At 41.6% G+C, this 18624-nt stretch overlaps 1 protein-coding gene across 4 annotated transcripts in view; it reads right to left on the reverse strand.

Annotated features, from left to right (window-relative positions):
* PITPNM3 (PITPNM family member 3) overlaps positions 1 to 18624 on the reverse strand; it is an 89144-nt gene that overhangs the window by 56359 nt on the left and 14161 nt on the right. For all 4 annotated transcript variants that reach the window (XM_069874205.1, XM_069874206.1, XM_069874204.1 and 1 more), the window contains 2 exons: positions 13101 to 13196; positions 770 to 877 (listed from right to left, as the gene is read on the reverse strand). In XM_069874205.1, coding sequence (XP_069730306.1) covers positions 770 to 877; positions 13101 to 13196 — 204 coding nt within the window. The remainder of the gene's footprint in view (positions 1 to 769; positions 878 to 13100; positions 13197 to 18624) is intronic.

Here is an 18624-nt window from a genome sequence, read left to right on the forward strand (position 1 = left end):
AACAATTATCTGCACTAACAATGCTGCAATACAACCTATCAGCATTTGGCAGATAATTCTACGAAGACAAGATACAGATGAGCACACGTAGGCAAAAAAACCCAAAAAGTAACAATGAAAAAGAAAATAACAATTAGTTAACCAGTAACATTAAATCTGAGATTAGAAGGTAGCAGAGGAAAGAAGGATATGCACCTAATTGCCTCACTCATTTAGGAATCAGATGTATGTAGCAGAGATGCATCAGGGAGAATTTCTAACTGGCAGTGTGCACTAGAGCCAGAACTCTACTTTCTTTTGTATTACTGAATGAGTGAAATCAAATTCTGGCATAAAAAGATGTGGTACAGGGAATATTGGCCCAGACTTATGGAACTGTAGGATAAATCGTTAAGGTTGGAAAAGACCTGTAAACTGTAAGAATGACCAAAAGTCTCATATATTTTGATTACAGGAAACACGCAAAACAGAAGTTATGCTCTTGTAATCTGTCTCATAGGTGTTGAACTGAGTCCAACACTGATTTCCCACTGAAGCCAATAAATTTGTATTACCTGGGCTGTCAGAGAAGTTGTTTCCTCCTAAGAGGGACCACTGCAATTCATTTCTCAGCACTAAAATACTGCTTGCATGTCTATGAAAATCTTTTAACCCTGCGATACTGTAAATGATATTTCTGTTGACAATTTACATAATACCTGACAATTGCTTCAGTAGCCAAATTTTCTTGTTAACTTTAAATTAATATGGAAGGCAAGTTAAACGTTACCTTGATTTTCTTCCAGCTTCCCAATTGTTTCTATCTGCTCAACAAGGTCGTTTGAGTTCCACTGGCTCATGCCTAGGAGAATGGCACTTTTCCCTTCCACCATCTCTTCTGTAGGAAGAAAAAGGAGAACAGAATAAATTGCAGTGATGAATGAGAAAAAAAGACAGGGTGAGAACTAGTAACCGAGACAGAGGTAAACACTCATCATGGTCCCTAATGGAAATATAGGACAGGTTTGCACATGCAGGGCTTGCCAGGAAAGCTTCTTGCTTACTGATACGCCCGACACTGTACCTGCACGCTTCATACGATGTGCACAGGAAAACCATGGAAAAGAAGAGGACTGCCTGAATCTTTGCTCTTATGTTGAGCAGTCACTTAAAAAACAGAGTTTACAATAAAATCACTTTGAGTGTTTAATATAAAGTAATAAACTTATTCAGAATTATTGCTCCCTCTTGTTAAAATATATTATTTTGCGTCTACTTCGGAACATACAAAAGGCACAGGAGGAGGAAGAACGGACACACAGATCAGTCTGAGGCTTTTCAAGCGTGTTTTTTCCCCCTTTTAGCAGAGCCACCTGCACTACAAAAAGCTTTACATTTTCATCCAGGGACAGAGGGACATAATGGAGTGGCAGGCACAGAGAACTGCCTCTTGTATTGGGATCCCATCCAGGGAGAGGGAGTGGGAAAAGCTCAAAGCACAAAACATGAACCACAGATATTCTGTTTCTCTTTAAAAAAAAAAAATAATAACAAAACCAAAACAACAGAAACCAAACAGGCCTAGAAGCTGTAGGAAAACATTTTCCTTCAATTTAACAGCTGTTTGGCAAGAAGGGTGCATTAGTCTTTTCTGACTAAATTTACTGAAAAGCCTGGCTGTATTCAGCCTAGAGTAGCCTTTGTACCTAGGGTGAGAACACAGCAAAAAAATGCAAAATGAATAATGATGGTTCTTTACTTGTCAAGGCAGATCCAGAATGGGTCAATTTCTGCCCTCTCAAACTGCCTTTTGCAGAGAAAAGGGCTCTGTCGGGGGAGTAAACACAGAAGAATTTGGCCAGGACATTTCTAGCTAAAATGATCCACGCTTTCAAACAAAAAAAGAACCATCAGTTTGTTGGCAACCAGGCCTTGCAGCAGGCCTCTCCAAATGGTTTAAACATTTGTCTTCTTTCATGTTCTCTCACATGTACCTCTCATTTAGAGAGATGTTGGTAATGGGGAGGAAGAAAGCAGAGCTGTATAAGGGCTTTTAAATCACTTCACAGTCATTGCCATCCCTCATCTTCCTCTAAACCCAACCAGTTGGAAACAAACTCTTGTAAAGGTCAGTTGTCAGATTTATTGGAGAAGTTGGATCCAGTGAAGCCCCTTCCACACTTGGGTTCGATCTTAGTTGCCCCCCAAGGCAGCCAGACCAGCATTTTGCTGGGTTTTTTGTCCCTTTCTCTCACAAAGTCTGACTTATTTGACATTCTGCAGGGAGAGAAGGAGCCATGGGTGGCTGAGGGTGCCCTGTCTGGCTGGCTGAAGGCAGCTCAGTGGCAGCCTCCTGCAGCCACTGTGGATGGACAGAGCTGCCCCAAGGACATCCTGCACCTCCTGTGACCAAGCCAGCAACCAAAACCTTCACCTAAAGCTTGGGGCTGACCTCCTTCTGCATTCACTGCTACCACAAGTGCAATGAGGGAAGACGAAACTGGGCCATTGAGTTCCTCGATGTCCATGAAGAGGAGGCAGCTCTTTCAGCCTTCTTTGTGCAGCCTGCTTTTCAAGAGACCTGCCTCGTCCAGCGGGAAGAGGTGGGACAGCTATTTAGTGGTATATCAAACAGCAAGGTTTGGGGTAAAGATCTGTCCCCGGTACCACGAATTATATCACGAGGGTGCTATAGAACAGCCTCTTGCAGAGAAACAGGTCTCCAAAATTGTTTGAGCATTAGATCTAGTATTCTCGTATTGCTTTTGCTGTCATGTCATTTACCAAGCCAGGCATTCCAGATGGCTTTACTGTTTAGCAGAAAGATGAAATAAGATTAGAGGTCAGATGTTGTTTCTCATTTCTATTGGCTTTCTGAGTGGGACAGAAAACATTAACTGTCATCTGGAAGACAATGGTATTTAGTCTTGGGCAACAGTGCTTAGTGTGCTCCAGACCCCGTTCCATGCCCGTTCAGAGGGGAGGCTGTGGATCACCCCCAGCCTTCCTACCATTATCAGGACCCTTCTTCCTCTCCAGTCTAATGAAAAGAGTTAATGTTGCTCACCAACTCCGCTCCCCCTACATGAAATTCCTCTCTAAATACGTTTGTCTTCCAAGCTGGAGTTCTGCCATGCCTCTTTCCCCAGACTAAATAACAGGAAAGAAGACCCTTAAGGACAAGCAGAAGAAACTAACCTAGTGCAACTGCACAACACTACAGGACACCCGCATTCAAACATTCCTGGTCTGGTGAACAGCTATGATGTCCTTCACCACGAACTGCTTCCGCAAGCATTAACCACACTTCTGAGTACTCTTTGCATCACCTCACTCTGAACCAGGTGAGCCTGCACGGCGTCAAGTTTAGCAATCTAAAATTCAACCAGACAATAAAGCCAAAATCAGGTGGCAGTACACCTAAATCTGCAAGACAGTTTCTCAACTGGAATAAACTGATGTATACAATTGAGTAAACAAAGTATCTGGTTAGTATTAACCAAGTATCCGGATCTATGAGTTCTCAAAGCAATTTTACGACCTGTGGACCGCTACACAAAAGGATATAAACGTTCATCTCTGCCTTTCAAAATAAGGTTTGAAAGCAAATTCACTTAAATGGAAAGGAAGCAAAAGTGGGAAAATAATTCACTCTGAAATTTGTTATGACTGTCAACCCACAAGCAAGCATCATCAATGAAAGGGGAAAACAAATACTACAGAAAAAAGGTATTCTATCTCCTTACCAGACTGCATATAAAAATGTCAAGTCTCTGCTTTACTCTCCCCAGCACAAAACAGACTATTGCAGCTCTACTGTCAGTTACGTAGAGGTGCAGAAGTATCAGGAGTGGAAAGGAGCTGCTGGCTCCTGCACCCTGGGAAGGCACAAGGACTGAACGCTCGCAGGCAGTGCCTGCAGTGCTGGATGTAGGTCAAGTTTTTTCCATAAGGCAAACCACGACAGACTTCAAGGTGCTCTGATTTCACAGTCAGTCCTGACCTCCATAAACAATCTACATTTTCAGATGCCATTTCACGTCACAGCACTGGGGTCTTCTCTTGCTATTTGCCTCCTCTGGCAAGAAAAAGCACCAGGCATGGTTTATCCTCATAGAAACAGTTTTCATCTTACGATTTTTTAATAAGACAGCGACCTACAAAATACTTCTTGCTTCCTTAAAAGGGCTCAATTTATCCTTCTTTGTGTTATTGTTCCTCTCCTGAATTCCCACTTGCCTTGAGCTCTCCTTGATGTATGCTGCTGGTTTACCCTCATGAGCTTCAGCACGGACACCACAGTGAGGAGCTGGACACTGTGTTAATGTTTTCTGCATCCAAGCAGCTGATCAGCTCTGTGGAACGCACGTTGTTGTAGTACTTAGCTGATGTGAACATATTTTCACCAGAAAGGTTAAAAAGTTTTATTTAATTGGTGATGCTGTAACCCTTGCCTCCTGCTTATTTACCAGATCTGAAGTGTTTATTGTCTCTCCCCTTCTTCCCATCAAGCAGTTTTAAAATCCATCCAAGAATTATGGCAATTTTCAGTGATGTTTTATGCTTCCCGCTGTTCCCATCCGCCAACTGGGAGTAAGAAGAAGTGTAACCATATGCTCCTGAGCAAAAGATTCCCCCTCCAGTCCTCATGTTTTGTTCATCCTCACCTGCTACGGCTAAGGGGATGGTAGCAGCAGACACTCCAAGTCTGAAGGACACACAGGGTGCTAGCACATCTAAAAGCAGCTGACCTTTACTCAATAGACCTGGACTCTCTTTGTGGTTGTCATAGAATCTGTGGTCCTGTCTGTCTCTGGGAAAGCCACACATTTCTTGCTTACCTCCAGTGCCTTGCCAGCAAAACCAGGATAACTCTACATCTTTCCCTCCATCCCTTGCCTGGTCAAACTTTGAAAAGCTTCTTACCTTGTTCACATTCAGCTGGAAATTCACATTGGTAGGACATTTGATAAACAGAGAAAACACTTCTAGTGATCATCATTTACTTGAGGAAAATCTGCTAGCAGCACGGCAAAAGAAAAACTAATAAGCCTAAAGTTTCCAACATGGAAGCGTAACTCAGTCCTGCTATGAACTTTCTGCCTAACTTACTGCATGCCACATGGAAAGCAAGAAACAAAGGAAATCTAAGCAAAAGCAAGGAGTAAAATATTACTTCTCCCTTTCTCTACTCATTTCACTGCATTAAGTAGCTAGCCAGGGCAGAGGAATCAACAGTCAAAACATGTACAGCTGCTCCATCTCACACACAGGTGCTCGATTCTCTGTTTACAAGGCTCTCAGCCAGAAATTTCTTTGTCTGAGGAACTGGGGTTTGACCCCAGCTGTTTTTCAGAATGCAAAAGCAGCTGACTAATGTTATGTTTTAATTGTGCCCACTGCTGTGCCCTCTGCCTCCTACTTCAGGCTGCCTCTCAAGTGCAAATTACACATGGGTAGATGTAGAGTCTGGGACAGCGTCCAGATTCTCCCATAAAGAAACACAGTACCCAATTCCAGCTGCAATGTGCAGAAAGTCCTTTCAGCTGCAAAAATATCAAGCACTGATGAAGCACTCTGTATAAATAACAGAGAAAAGGTGAGACATACAGGTAAGAAATATTACAGGAAATACAAAGCTGGAGAAAGAATAAGGATACTGAGTTACGTCGTTTCTCAGAGGTGAAAGCTGCAGCCTCTTCTCTCCTGGGCAGGTTCTTCTCACTCCATCATAGACAAACTCCAGCAGTTTCTCTAGTGCTGTGTTTAATCTACTGGTAATGCCAATTATTTTAACCCACACATATTCTTTCCTCTACCAAAGATACACTCTCATCTCCCAGGGAGGTTCTGAGTGTAAAAAAGCCTTCTGCCTCTTTTGCTATGTCTATGCTTTTCTGTACATATATCTTCCTGACATTTAAACACTCGTTATTCCTGAAAGGTGGTTTGGGAGAAAGTAGAGATGATAATAAATTAGGAGGAGCTGCGGAATCCCTCACAGGTAGAGAGGCCTTACAGAGAGTTGTGGATAGACTAGAGAGCTGCGAAATTAAGGAAATGGTCTCACATTGCACCAGAGGACGTTTAGATTGGATATTAGAAAAAATGTATTTACCGAAAGAGTCATAAAGCATTGGAACAGGCTGCCCAGGGCAGTGGTGGAGCCTCCTATCCTGGCTAAAGCCTACGTGTTTTAACTAGATGATATTAAACAAGCAACATCATCTTTGGTTGCTTAATAGACCAATTACACCATAGAAATGAAGAAGTTCATCTTCCTAGATCACTTTTCTTCTGGAAACCTATCTGAACAAAACTTGATTTGAAGAGTATTTTTGAAAGCTAACTATGAAGTAATCAAAACTTCAAAATACCTGTGTCAAACTTTCTTGGTAGATTGGGTGATCACTGTTTATCAACATCTTTGTCTCCTGCAAAATAGATTTTGAAGTCTGTTCTATGACTTATGGACTACGTTCAGCAAATTTCAAGTGCAGTTTTTGTTCTCATTAGTCTGTGATGCATGCCTCAGCAACTCCAAAAACGCAGTCATCACACTGACCTTCAAAGCATTCTTGAACAATGGATGCCAACAATTCAAAAGAATATTCCATCAAACACGGTATGTGATCCTACTCCCAAAGACAGAACCCAATCACAGCTTTTGCACCAAAGAAACTTCCCCATCTAAAATGTCTGAATCATCATCATTTTAGTTCTCTTTTTAGACAAGTACGAGTTTGGTGCCCAAAGTTACAATTCCAGTTTCACATGGAATTTGGCAACATCACTTAAACCCTCAAGACAGCCGTTCTGAGCACGTGGTATGAGACCATTGAAAAGCACAGTGGCAGCATGGAGGAAAATCAGCAGAGGCAATTTTCTTTCCTATTTCCAATTCTTCCACTCACTAAAGCTTAAGATTTCAATGCAGGTTAAACAATTTAGGTATCCCATTCTCACTCAACACACAATGTGAACAGAGTACCATCCCTCATCCTCTTCATGCCTAGAAGTCTCCAATACGCATTTAATTTTGGTCCACATAAGCAACTTACCACATATTAATTATTAATTCTCAATAGAAGTCTGTTATTAGAAAATTAATAACTCAGTAAGAGATGTTATTCATAAATGATACATAGCAGTCACTTTTTATTTCAAGTAACAATTTTAAAAAGGACAGCTACTGTCATTTATAAGCATTTTGGACATATATTTATCCTGACATTAAAAAAACAGTATTTGGTGAAAGCTGTATTACATACTAAATCAATGTACTTTACATGCAGCATTCTGTGCTCATAAACAAGGAGTATCATGACATTTCTCCCAACTACCTTAAAAACATAACAGGTAAAATACTATATGTACACAATAACCCTCTTCCCTCCAAACCTTGGAAATCATCCTGCCACAGAAGAGCTCAGACAGTGGACAGCATTAGAAGTGGAAAAATTATTCTTGATTTTTAGAGCCAGGGTACTCCAAAAAAAAAGCAGGCTTAAAAAAAAAACCCTTCAAACCAGACCCCTTGAATTAATAGTACTTAAGCAGTCACTGTTGACTTTGTGTTTAATTGGATTGGGGTTTTTCACCCCAAAAGCATCTACTCTAACTTCAGTGGACTATCAAGTTCCTTTAACACACATGAACTCCAGGAAGAGGATCTCCTTCCTCACATTTCTGAAGCGTCAGGTGACTTCGGTGCAGTAATAAATCACTGCTTATAGGTTGGTAGCATCATCTGCACTGAACAAAATGGGAAATAGACCACACGTTATGAGAAGTGATGACACTGGTCATCAATAAAAGTATTTAAAATAAATTCCAGAAGCATCAAACTATTGAAACTGGTCTTGTCATGATATTACAATGTCTGCTATGGAACAACTCGATGCCAGCATCAAATCGGCCATCTGACAAAAGACACTGCAGTGACTTTACGTTACACAGCAAAGTGTCTGTAGCCAAGGGCAGACACTATCTGCTTTAGGCAACAGCTAAAAAGGATTTATGAACACAGAGGTTTAGAAGAGTGTTGAATACAGTTTACACAGAAATATCTGGAAACTTTAATACCTGTATTTGTCTCTTGGAAGGACCTGTAAGCCGAGACAAAGAGCTACTCCAGTGCGACAGATGCAGGAGTAACACTAGCGATGTCAAGAACATGGGTCTCTTGCAAACGGACAGTAAACCATGGTAAAATATGGTAAAGGACAACAATGTGCTTATCAAAGTGCCTTCCACTGATGTTTAACTGCAGGAGGAAATGACACCCACTGAAAAACAAGGCAGGACTCGACATTCACAAACCACCTTTGCAATACAGCCTTCTAAAATTCATGTACTTTAGTGAATAAGGGTCAGCATCCTCACACCAGGAGACGCTTTTTGCTGAGCACCATTGAGTTTTACATCACAGTGTTGCCTTAGAGCACAAACACACTGGGGAGTGTTCAAACTCTCAAACTTCCACTTTAGTTCACTGGCAGCATTTCCAAATAATATTTAAGTTGCTCAGTAGAGCATTGTAAAATTAAATAAATGAGACTGGAGGATCGATTCTCAGAAGAGGAAGTTGCAGCAAATCAAGAGCAGCTTTTAATTAGCAGAGAGCTACCATAGCCTCTTTCAAAAATAAGGATCTTGAGAAAGCACATGAAGAGCCTGGCTTGAAATATAAACCATATATCTGTTGGCTTCAGCTTTACATGAAGACAGTAATGCAGAAGACAGTGCCATAAGGTTCATTTTTAGAAGGCAAAACTAATGACAAAAGTTATTATGCAGACTAAATAAACTCAGCTGGAGAAAATGAGGCAGCTGTATTCCACGCTACTTCTTCGATCTTTAGCAAAGCTGTCAGCAGGCTTTTGACTGTAACATCTGCTGCAGTTACACACTTACGGAGCAAGAAAAAAAGAAATGCCTTCACATTCTGAATCAGAAGAGTCATGCACAGATAAAGGAATTATGAAGAAGGTAGATTTCTAATAGGCTGGATTCTCATCTGCTGGATTAGTTTAAATCCAGAATAACTGTTGAAGTCAGAGTTCATTTGAATATAAAGCAGGTCAGAAAGCAGCTACATGATCCCCTGTGAAAAGCAAAACTACCATTTACATCTTACCACAAACATATTATGAACTGTTAACACTGCTTCTTCTGAGGGAGCCCACAAAATCCTGAAATCACCTCCCAGGCACTGTAATAATAACCATCAACAGCTCCCTCTTAAATACCATTCTAATGTCCAGATGCCTGCCAGAAAAGATTTCTCATAGTTTACAGTTGGAAAAATGAAAACCTAGAAAAAAAAAATGCACAGTTTTATATGACTGAGAAAATCAGTGCCCTAAAATATCCTGTATGTACCCACAGTCCATCTGGTTTTTACCCAACTCCTCATCTTTCCTTCCTACAGAGCTCAGTGCCCCACTGGGACCAGTCAGGCGAGCACACCTTTCTATCATACCACATGATCCAACCTGATCAGTTTTGCCATATCTACATCATTCCCAAGCCCCATCTGTTAATTCTTTCTGCTCCTGGAAAGGTCGTCTTGCTAACTTTGTGAGAGGGTATGAGGAATGTGTGTGCTGAATGAGAACCTCTACCAGAGCTGAAATGCTGTAGGGAATCAAAATTCCCAAAAAAGGCTAGGAAATAAGGAGAGCAATTTCTTTAGCACAAAATAAGATACTGAGAATAAAATTAATCAAGGTTAACAGGGCCAGAAGAAAAACCTTAAATCTGTCTTCATCCTAGTGGTTGGAGTCTAGGTTATAAAAACAGAATTGGAATTGCTCACTTAGGAGCATGGACACAACCTAGTTTGCAGGTGATGGACTCAAGGAGAAGAGTTACAGGGCAACTGTTAAAATAAATGCTCATAGCCTGTTTAGGAAGCAGCACACTAACCAAGGGAGAGGAAAGGCATGCAGTTTGTCAAAAATTATATTCCCTGCTTCTATACCACCACGTGAAACTAAAACTAACCAAAATGCTTACCAACAATGCTCCAACTCCGCTCTCCCCTAAACACTAAGACGTTTCTGTTCCTAAGGCTCGTGCATCCTTCTTTTACATTTCTACATCTAATTACAGACTTCAACCAAAAAAAGCAGCTTCCACAATTAGCTGCTTCGGATGCGGCCCCAGACTGCGACTACCTGATTTTGGCCTTAGATCTCCTGTTGCTAAAGCCAAATTATGCTTCTCTCATGATAACATCTGGCTGCTATTTGCATCCCCAGGGATCTGGAGCGGTAAACGTGCTGTGTTCTAGTGGCCTGACTAGCACAGGCAGTCTCACGGCAATGTCAGTACATGCTGCTGAGGTCTGTCCTCATGATTAACTTCTGCTTCATGCTCTCAAGTGTCAGCCCTTGGGGAGTATCAGCTAAAAGGGAGGTTAGAGGGTTCTATTATTACTTAGACACATATCAGTGCCCCACTGGGACCAGTCAGGCACGCACACCTTTCTATCATACCGCGTGATCCAACCTGAGCAGTTTTGCCATATCTACATTATTCCCGAGCCCCATCTGTGTATTCTTTCTACTCCTGGAAAAGTCATCTTGTGCATCTTCCAAGTTACACATTTCATAGACTCATAGAATGATTTGGACTGGAAGGAATCTTAAAGCCCATCCAGTTCCAACTCTTCTGCCATGGGCAGGGGCACCTTCCACTGGATCCGGCTGCTACAAGCCCCATCCAGCCTGACCTTGAACACCTCCAGGGATGGGGCAGCCACCACTTCTCTAAGCAACCTGACTCTATGATTCCAAACCTGTGGCCACAACTAATCAGTGAGAGTGATTACTCATTGATGGTGACTATGAAGTGAAACTCTCCAAACAAGGCTTGGAGTAGTTGTACATGTAAATGGTTGCAAATTTGGCCCTAGCCTGTTGAGTAACAACGCTCAGCCCCAAACCCCTATTGCTACAGTCAGTCCTGTGGAAAAGGCAGATGCAGCAGATCAAACTCAAGCACAGTGGTCATCATCTTATTTAACATTTTGCTTTCTCCCTAAGTGACAGTTTTTCACAGTGCCAAACATTCACTCTGAGTATCTGCAATGCAGAACAGCATCTTCAACACTGATTTCCACATGTATCACAGGACATTGCTTCTGTCAAATTACACTTCAGCTACTTAGGAGAAGCATGCAATTCTGCAGTAGCTAAAGCCCATTCCCAAAATAGCAGAATTCCTCCTGATCTGCTTGGAGACTTGATCAACAAGAATGTAGAAGGCTTTTCTGTACTGGTGAATTAATTTATTGTTTACTAGTTCTCTCAGTGTGAGAAGACTTCCATAAGCTGAGATGGATTTCAAGGGCACGGATTTTTATGAGACACGACATAAATACACTGAGATTTTGGCTTTGCCTCCAAAATACAAGGCTGCCATTCTTACAGTAAAAAGAAGGAAATAAAATACATATCTACACACATATGCCAGACAGCCTCACCCTCAAAATATCAGTTACACATCCCCATCAGCTTTGTATGACAATTTAGAGCACTCGTAACCTGATGTTAAATTCCCATAATAACGAAGCATCCATCTGGGGAAAGGAAAAAAAAATCCAGGTGCAAGGATCATCTCAGTACCAGCTGCAGTGTCTGTGTGCCCACCCCACTGACAATAAAGATTACAAGGGACAAATCAGCTTATGGCATACATATTTCTTTCCTTGCTCTGTGCAGACAGCTGGAACATCCCTGTGCTACACATCTCTTTCAGATAAGACAGCCGTTTGGTCCAGAACAAGGACAAAATAATCAGTGTTCAGCAATGTATTTTCTGAAACATGCACCCATGTGCATGCATACACACAGAGCTCTGAGCATTTCACGCAGAGCTCTCAAATCCCTCTTCAAATAGAGATGGGTTGCTAAATCCCAGCTCAGAAGTGCAGATAGGAGCTGATTTCAGGCAGGGCATGAGCTGGCACTGTGTCATCAGAAAACATACAGTCAGGCTTTGTGCCTACCTATACATTTTAAAAACGCCTCTCATTTATTTACCTTTCTGGGACACTTATTTCTTTACTTTTCTGTGGATTCTTTCTTGATTCTCAGATACAGAACCCTCTACGCAAGCCATGTGGTTATTAATATAAGCCCAGCCATACAGGAACAGGAAAGAAAACCGATATTTGATGGATATCGCATGTCTCAGACTTCGAACTCATTTCCATCTCTGGTAAATCACGGGGATGCAAGCATGTTCCTGACAGAACATGAAGTCCACAGTCAATGTTGCAGATTCTAGAGACAGAAGGAACCTTTACATCATTTCACTACTAGACCCTCTAAATAAGTCACATCAAATAGTGTCATTCTGGTATACTTGATCAACCAAACCTAAATCCTTTGACTTTCATCAAAATATTATACTGATATCCATCTCCGTTTGGAACTGTTGAGTTCAATGAACAGCTGTACTGTTCTAGGTGAGGCCAGAACTTTATGTTCAGTTTTCAAAGTCCATTTTATTTTGGAAACTTTTCTTCCCCTGTCTAATTGAGGCTGTTGCGTGGGATTTTACTCCCACTTCAGAACAAAACTCACCATGCTAAAGAGCATACCAAGATTCCAGCTCTCATCAGACATTGCAGGGAGTGCTGCATTTTGCATTCACCTAACCAAACCCACAAGCACTCAGACATTACTGCTCTTGAACAAGCTGAGGTCCCAGTCACTGCAGTGAAAGTTTGGCCACTGATTTTAAAAGTTGGCCATCAGTAACATAGACACTCGTGACCTTGATCAGCAACCGTACCAAAGAGCACTCCAACTGTAACATCATACACAAGCCGGGCCCAAGAGACCCCAGGAAGCTCAGCACTACTTTATTCATGCAGATTCTGATGCCAGACCCTGTTCCTGGCAGCTCATTCATCTACCGCAGCATTTCACTCATCTCCCATAAGCACAGGCCCATTCACAAATCCTTGAGGGAAGATTTAATGGGGTTTTTTCAGATCTCAGTCCGATGAGGACAACCTCATCAGTTGATCCCTAACAGAGCTTAGTTACCTGCTTCAAAACTGAGGAAAGAATAAGGAGGGGAGGACAGAAAAAATGTGTACTGACCTCGCGCATCAAAGAATTCATCATCGGAGCTCTCCACGGAGTCTTTGAGGACGTTCTGCATGTGCCACTGAGCACCACTGAATCGGCGCGGGCCAGCTGGAAACACAGAGAGACTCACATTAACCTCTGCTCCAGGTGTAAAGAAAAAAAATACAGCAATAAAAAGTTTGTGTAGATGACTCTGGAGGATTGTTTTGGTCAGCACATGTAATTTAATCTCAACAGACAGTCAGCCAGAGCTCTCAGGATGGCGCAAAAATGACACCTCTTGCTTCCACCTAACAAAAGTGATTAAAACAAGTTCTTGTAAAGATAAGCCTGTACCACTTTTGGCTAATGCAGTGACTTGAAAAGATAAAATCTTCCCTGTTGAATTCACCAGGCTGTTCACTTCCAACACTCAAACCGTATGTTGTTTCTAAGATATGAAGCAGCATTTCCCTGGGACACGGCAGTAGCTCCCCTTTAAATGCAATTTCACTTCTAGAAGAAGTGCCATCCTATTTGGCTCTGTCAGATTGGCAGACAAACTACTGAATTCTCACTCGCTGAGCTGTTTTCATCAGACAGCTTTGTTTTGCTGGAGCCTGGGGCTTTCATTTGAAGCTTGCCATTTGAAGACAGGAAGGCAAATCCACATCAAAACAGGTAAAGTAACACATATCACCATGACAGCTTAGATGGTCCCAATGGATTGTCATACTCAAATCTATTTGTAATTAGTAAATCAGACCTGCCTGACTATATCAGCTCTTCTTACATTTACAGCAACCTAGCACTAGAAAGCAGTTGTGAAATACATTGCCTTATGTTAACAATAAAGTCTCCCCCAGATCAGCGGGGAACTAGGGATCAGACTCACCTTGTCTATAACATTACAGCTATTGCAGAAAGGACCCTCATTACTAACCAGAATAGCGACCCTGGGTTTTTTTCACCTCTCCAAATGATGACATCAGACCCTAAATCTAATTCCTGAGCCCATGAAAGCATTCTCCTTCTCCATTCATTCATCCTTCTACATTATTCTGGAGAAATACACCACTAGGTAACAGCCTTTCACTCTACTTTTACTACATCTATAGCCAAACTAATCAGAAACTTAAATGAAAGGTGTTAGGAGGGAGCACATTTTGGCTGGACAAGAAGAGAGTAAAAATAATAATCAGTTAGTAGCATTTTAATACCTTAATTTGAAAAAAAAAAACAACAAAAAAGCAAAGACATTCAAAATAATTGGTTATTAAGGAGTCAGTGTTCATTACAAGAGTACAGTACGTATTGGGAATGTGTCCAGTGATATTTGGCAGCTACCAGAGAATGCATATAGATCATTACATTTACTGTTACAGATTCCTGGAACCTTTTACTAAAGACAGGGAACAGCAAACTGATTTATTCCTTACCAAATAGCACCTTCTCATCCCTCCACTCAGATATACATATCCTAAAATTTATCACTACAGTCATCAAAATAGTTATAAAAAGAGCACTACCCTGAACTTCTTGTGAAAAAAAGTCTGCATTTGGTCAATGCTTGGAAGAGCAGGAACTCCAAAATTTCAAAGCACAAGAATGGGAAGCACCACAAAAAAAGCCAGAGTGACAGATGGGAAAGGAAGAATTTGCAAAATTCAGTCATTGGATAAAAGCCCATATGCTATAAAAAAGCAGGAGGAAGGAATAATCTGCCTCGCCTTCAGAGATGCTAGATCTGAAAAACAAAATACAGTATTATTAGTCTTAGCAGAATAATTTTTGAGTAAATCTCTCTTTTTCAGCCTTATGCAGAATATTAGATTTACTGATCACAGACCATAAGATCTACGAGCAGCCAAAAGGAAGACAGTAAACTAGGAAATTGATAAAGAACCTGTAATTAGGAGGGAGGTCCAAAGAACATGAGAACAAGAGTGGGACAGACAGAATGACAAGGAGGCAAAAGACTGCCTCCGACATCTTGAGACTGGTCAGAATTTTCCTCTGCAAGAAAACAGCTCCTCGCCCAGCTGCTCTGGTCAAGCAAGGACCCATAAGTGAAGCTGCATTGCTGCAAAACTGTTTATTTTTACCAAACAGATTTTGAGATGTTACTATGAAAAAAATAGCGAATACCATCAAAAACACTACAGAAACCACTGAAGAGTAAAGTAGTTTAAGCATCTGGATGATTCATTGATTTGCATCTAATCATAACAAACGTTTTTTCAGCATGGTTTCCTTAATCAAATAAAAATTCATTGAGATCAAGATATATATGACTGTACTCTACTTCTGCATAACAGAATTGAACTGGAATGTAGAATTAAAGGATTCAGAATGCAAGCTATTCAACAAAGAATTCTCCTACACATAGAGAAAGAAAAAAATCCAAAAAAATCAGCATTTGATTCCAGAAATTTTCAACTGGATTGTGAAAATAATCTGATCTGCATTTAGAATGGAAGGAGCAAAGTGCTGCTACAAAACAAAGTATGTTAATCTCAAGAGAGCAAGAAAAGAAAGCCAAATAAATTCAGCCTTGATTCAAAACTTCTTTTCTTGAGGACTGTATTTATTATTTGACATTTTGGCTGTCAAACACATATTACTTTGGAGCTGAGTAAAACCCAAGGAGACCTCAGTCCTTCAAGAAGTCAAGTATCCCCAGCTCCCGTGTAATGGGACCCACAGCCTTCACAGATCAGTGGAAAGGCTAGAGCCATGCTCCACGGATCCCAAACCCCACTCTGCAGGCTCTGTTTTTCAGCAGAAGGTGGTAAAACCAAACCAAACAGGTTTACAGGATCACAGAATGACTTAGATGGGAGTGGAGCTCATCTGGTCCAGCCTCCGTGCTCAAGCAGGTCACCCAGAGTTGCTTGCCCAGGACCACGTACAGCCAGCCTTTTAGTATCTCCAAGGAGGGAGAAAACCCTGTGCTAGTGGAAACCTGTGCCAGTGCTCAGTCAGTGAAAAAAAGGGTTTCCTGATGTTCAGAGGGAACCTCTCATGTTTCAGGGTGTGCCCATTGCTTCTTGTCCTGTCACAGGGCACCACAGAGACAAATCTGGCAGCATTAAGCTCTGCCAGGGGAGGTTTAGGCTGAATATTAGGAAAAAATTTTTCATAGAAAGGGTCATTGCGCACTGGAACAGGCTGCCCAGGGAGGTAGCTGAGTCACCTTCCCTGGAGGGGTTTAAGGGACGGGTGGACAAGGTGCTGAGGGACATGGTTTAGTGATTGATGGGAATGGTTGGACTCGATGATCCGGTGGGTCTCTTCCAACCTGGTGATTCTATGATCTTCTTACACCCTCCCTTCCGACACTAATACTTGCTTAGCTGGTGAGAGTAATACAAGACCACTGACCAAACACCCATGAGTGCTGCTGTCACCCCACCTCGTCACTGCCAAGTCTATCTTCCCAGCCCACTACACTCAAGACTAATCCACGCCCAGCTTCTACAGATTATCGTTAAGTGAAGCTATCACGGCTGGTATCTATTACTGCATTTCCTACCTGCAGCAAAGCTCGTTCATCCCAGCAAAGCAGAGAACACTCCTCCTCCTCAACAACGCCGAACTTCCCAAGGCCAGCCCACTAACAGTAATTACAGAATGCAGTTGATTGCATGTAAATCCCTACAGGGTGCAGAAAACCGTTCGCTACGGAAACCGACAGTCTTGTTAGAGAAAAAACGCTAAACAAAAGTTTAAAAAGGATGTCTCCCCTAACTGAAGTAGTGGTACTAATAAGTGCTCGGTACACACATTTTTACCCCATTTTTTCCCTCTGTTTTTCTTTCTGTTTAAGAAAACCCTTTAAAGGCTGCCATTTTTTAAACCCTCACACCAGTATGGAAGAGTTATTTCAAGCTTTTACTTAACACAGTAGTGTGTATATTTAAATTTCTTATCAAAAAAACACAGTGAAAGCCCGGTTAGCAAGTTATCAGATTAATACACAGACAATGACTTTCTGTCGAAGGGCACGTAACAACTCCAAGTCACATTCACAGGAATATACCTTATCCAATGCAATTACAAGAAATTGTCCTACCAGTAAAGTCAACTTATGACCTCAGATTTATCTGTTTCAGCCTTAGGCATGTAACTGAGGCACATAAGCCAGGATTCCAGGGCTCCTCGACACCAGAGATGGCAGGAGAAAGTTATCACACTTGAGAAGAGTACCTCTTTCTTGACATCTTGCCTCCTAAACTAGGTTGCAGATATCCAGACTTTGTTTGGATTGACCGTGTGTCACCATTGCAAGGAAGATAAACAATGTTCTTACCTTGCAGCATGTATAGCAATACACTGCCCCAAAGCAGAGACTGTTTTATATATTTCTGTGTTTCTCACCTCTTCATATCATGTGATTCCTGTCTGAGATTGAAGTTTCTGGGTACTATAACAAATCAAAGAACAGTATTCCCATAGACTAGGTAAAAAACAATGCACAGGGAAGAATAACAAAACAAAAAAGCTTTTATACTTCTATTACTTGTGATGATGCTTAAAGCCACGATGACTTGCTAGGCTTAGAAAAAAGAAACCAAACCAAATCCCACACAATACCTCTCCAGGTACTAGGATCACACGTGGTACAGCGTTTTCTTTCTGTTAAACATCTTCATCCTCTCCAATTAAGCATTCACCTAATACAGTAAGTATGATTCATTGAAGACTTATTCCTCACTATGGTTATCATTCGTTATGATTCATTGATACAGTAGGCGATTGTTTAAGGATTTTGTAACAGCCACTACTTTTCCCCCAACTCCCAGTTCCCTTAAAGATAAATTTGTACTCGGAGAAAAAGAAGAATCGCACCTTGAGAAAAACAAGATTCTCACCCTGAGCTATTTCCAGACCAAAACAAGGATCAATAAAGCCAAGGTAGAGAACTGCGCATACAGAGGTGTTCGCAAGCGCACAGAAAAGAAGCCTTGTGACATAAAGGAATTATCCTAGAGAGGCAGTTCTTAGCTGTGTGCCTCAAGCTCACACGGCTTAATTGTACACATGGCACAAAAGGGCATGGAACTTCCCTGGAAAGGGAGCAATCTGCAAACTCTGTAATGGCAACAGTGGTGGAGGAAGCTAAGCAAGAGAAGATAGGCTGGTGGGGGAAAAAAGGCATCAGACATGAAGGCAAGTGAGGACAAGGGCAGACCTGCAAATGAAAAGCTCTCATGCTTTGGCTAGGACCGACGCTTGCAACTTGGTGACTAGATCTGAGATTCACAGGACTCTTCCTGAGCAAGGAGACAGTGATTCTCAAGCTCCCTTCATTTAAGAACCTCCCAGTTAAATCTTTCCTCATCACCTTGGTGTCCAGCAGGTCAGATCTTCAGCTCATATGCTAGCAACCCCAAGAAATCAGCATGTCTATAGTAATCTGCCCATTTGAATAAAGGAAAGGTGTCACACAAAGCTAAAAATCCCTCTTTGTTCTAGGAAAACCATACACCTGCATGGGACAGACAAAGCTCTAAATATAATACTGAAAAATAGTCTCCTATTGCAGTGGCTCACT

The sequence above is a fragment of the Phaenicophaeus curvirostris genome, chromosome 21 (assembly GCF_032191515.1).
Source record: "Phaenicophaeus curvirostris isolate KB17595 chromosome 21, BPBGC_Pcur_1.0, whole genome shotgun sequence".
NCBI lineage: Eukaryota > Metazoa > Chordata > Aves > Cuculiformes > Cuculidae > Phaenicophaeus > Phaenicophaeus curvirostris.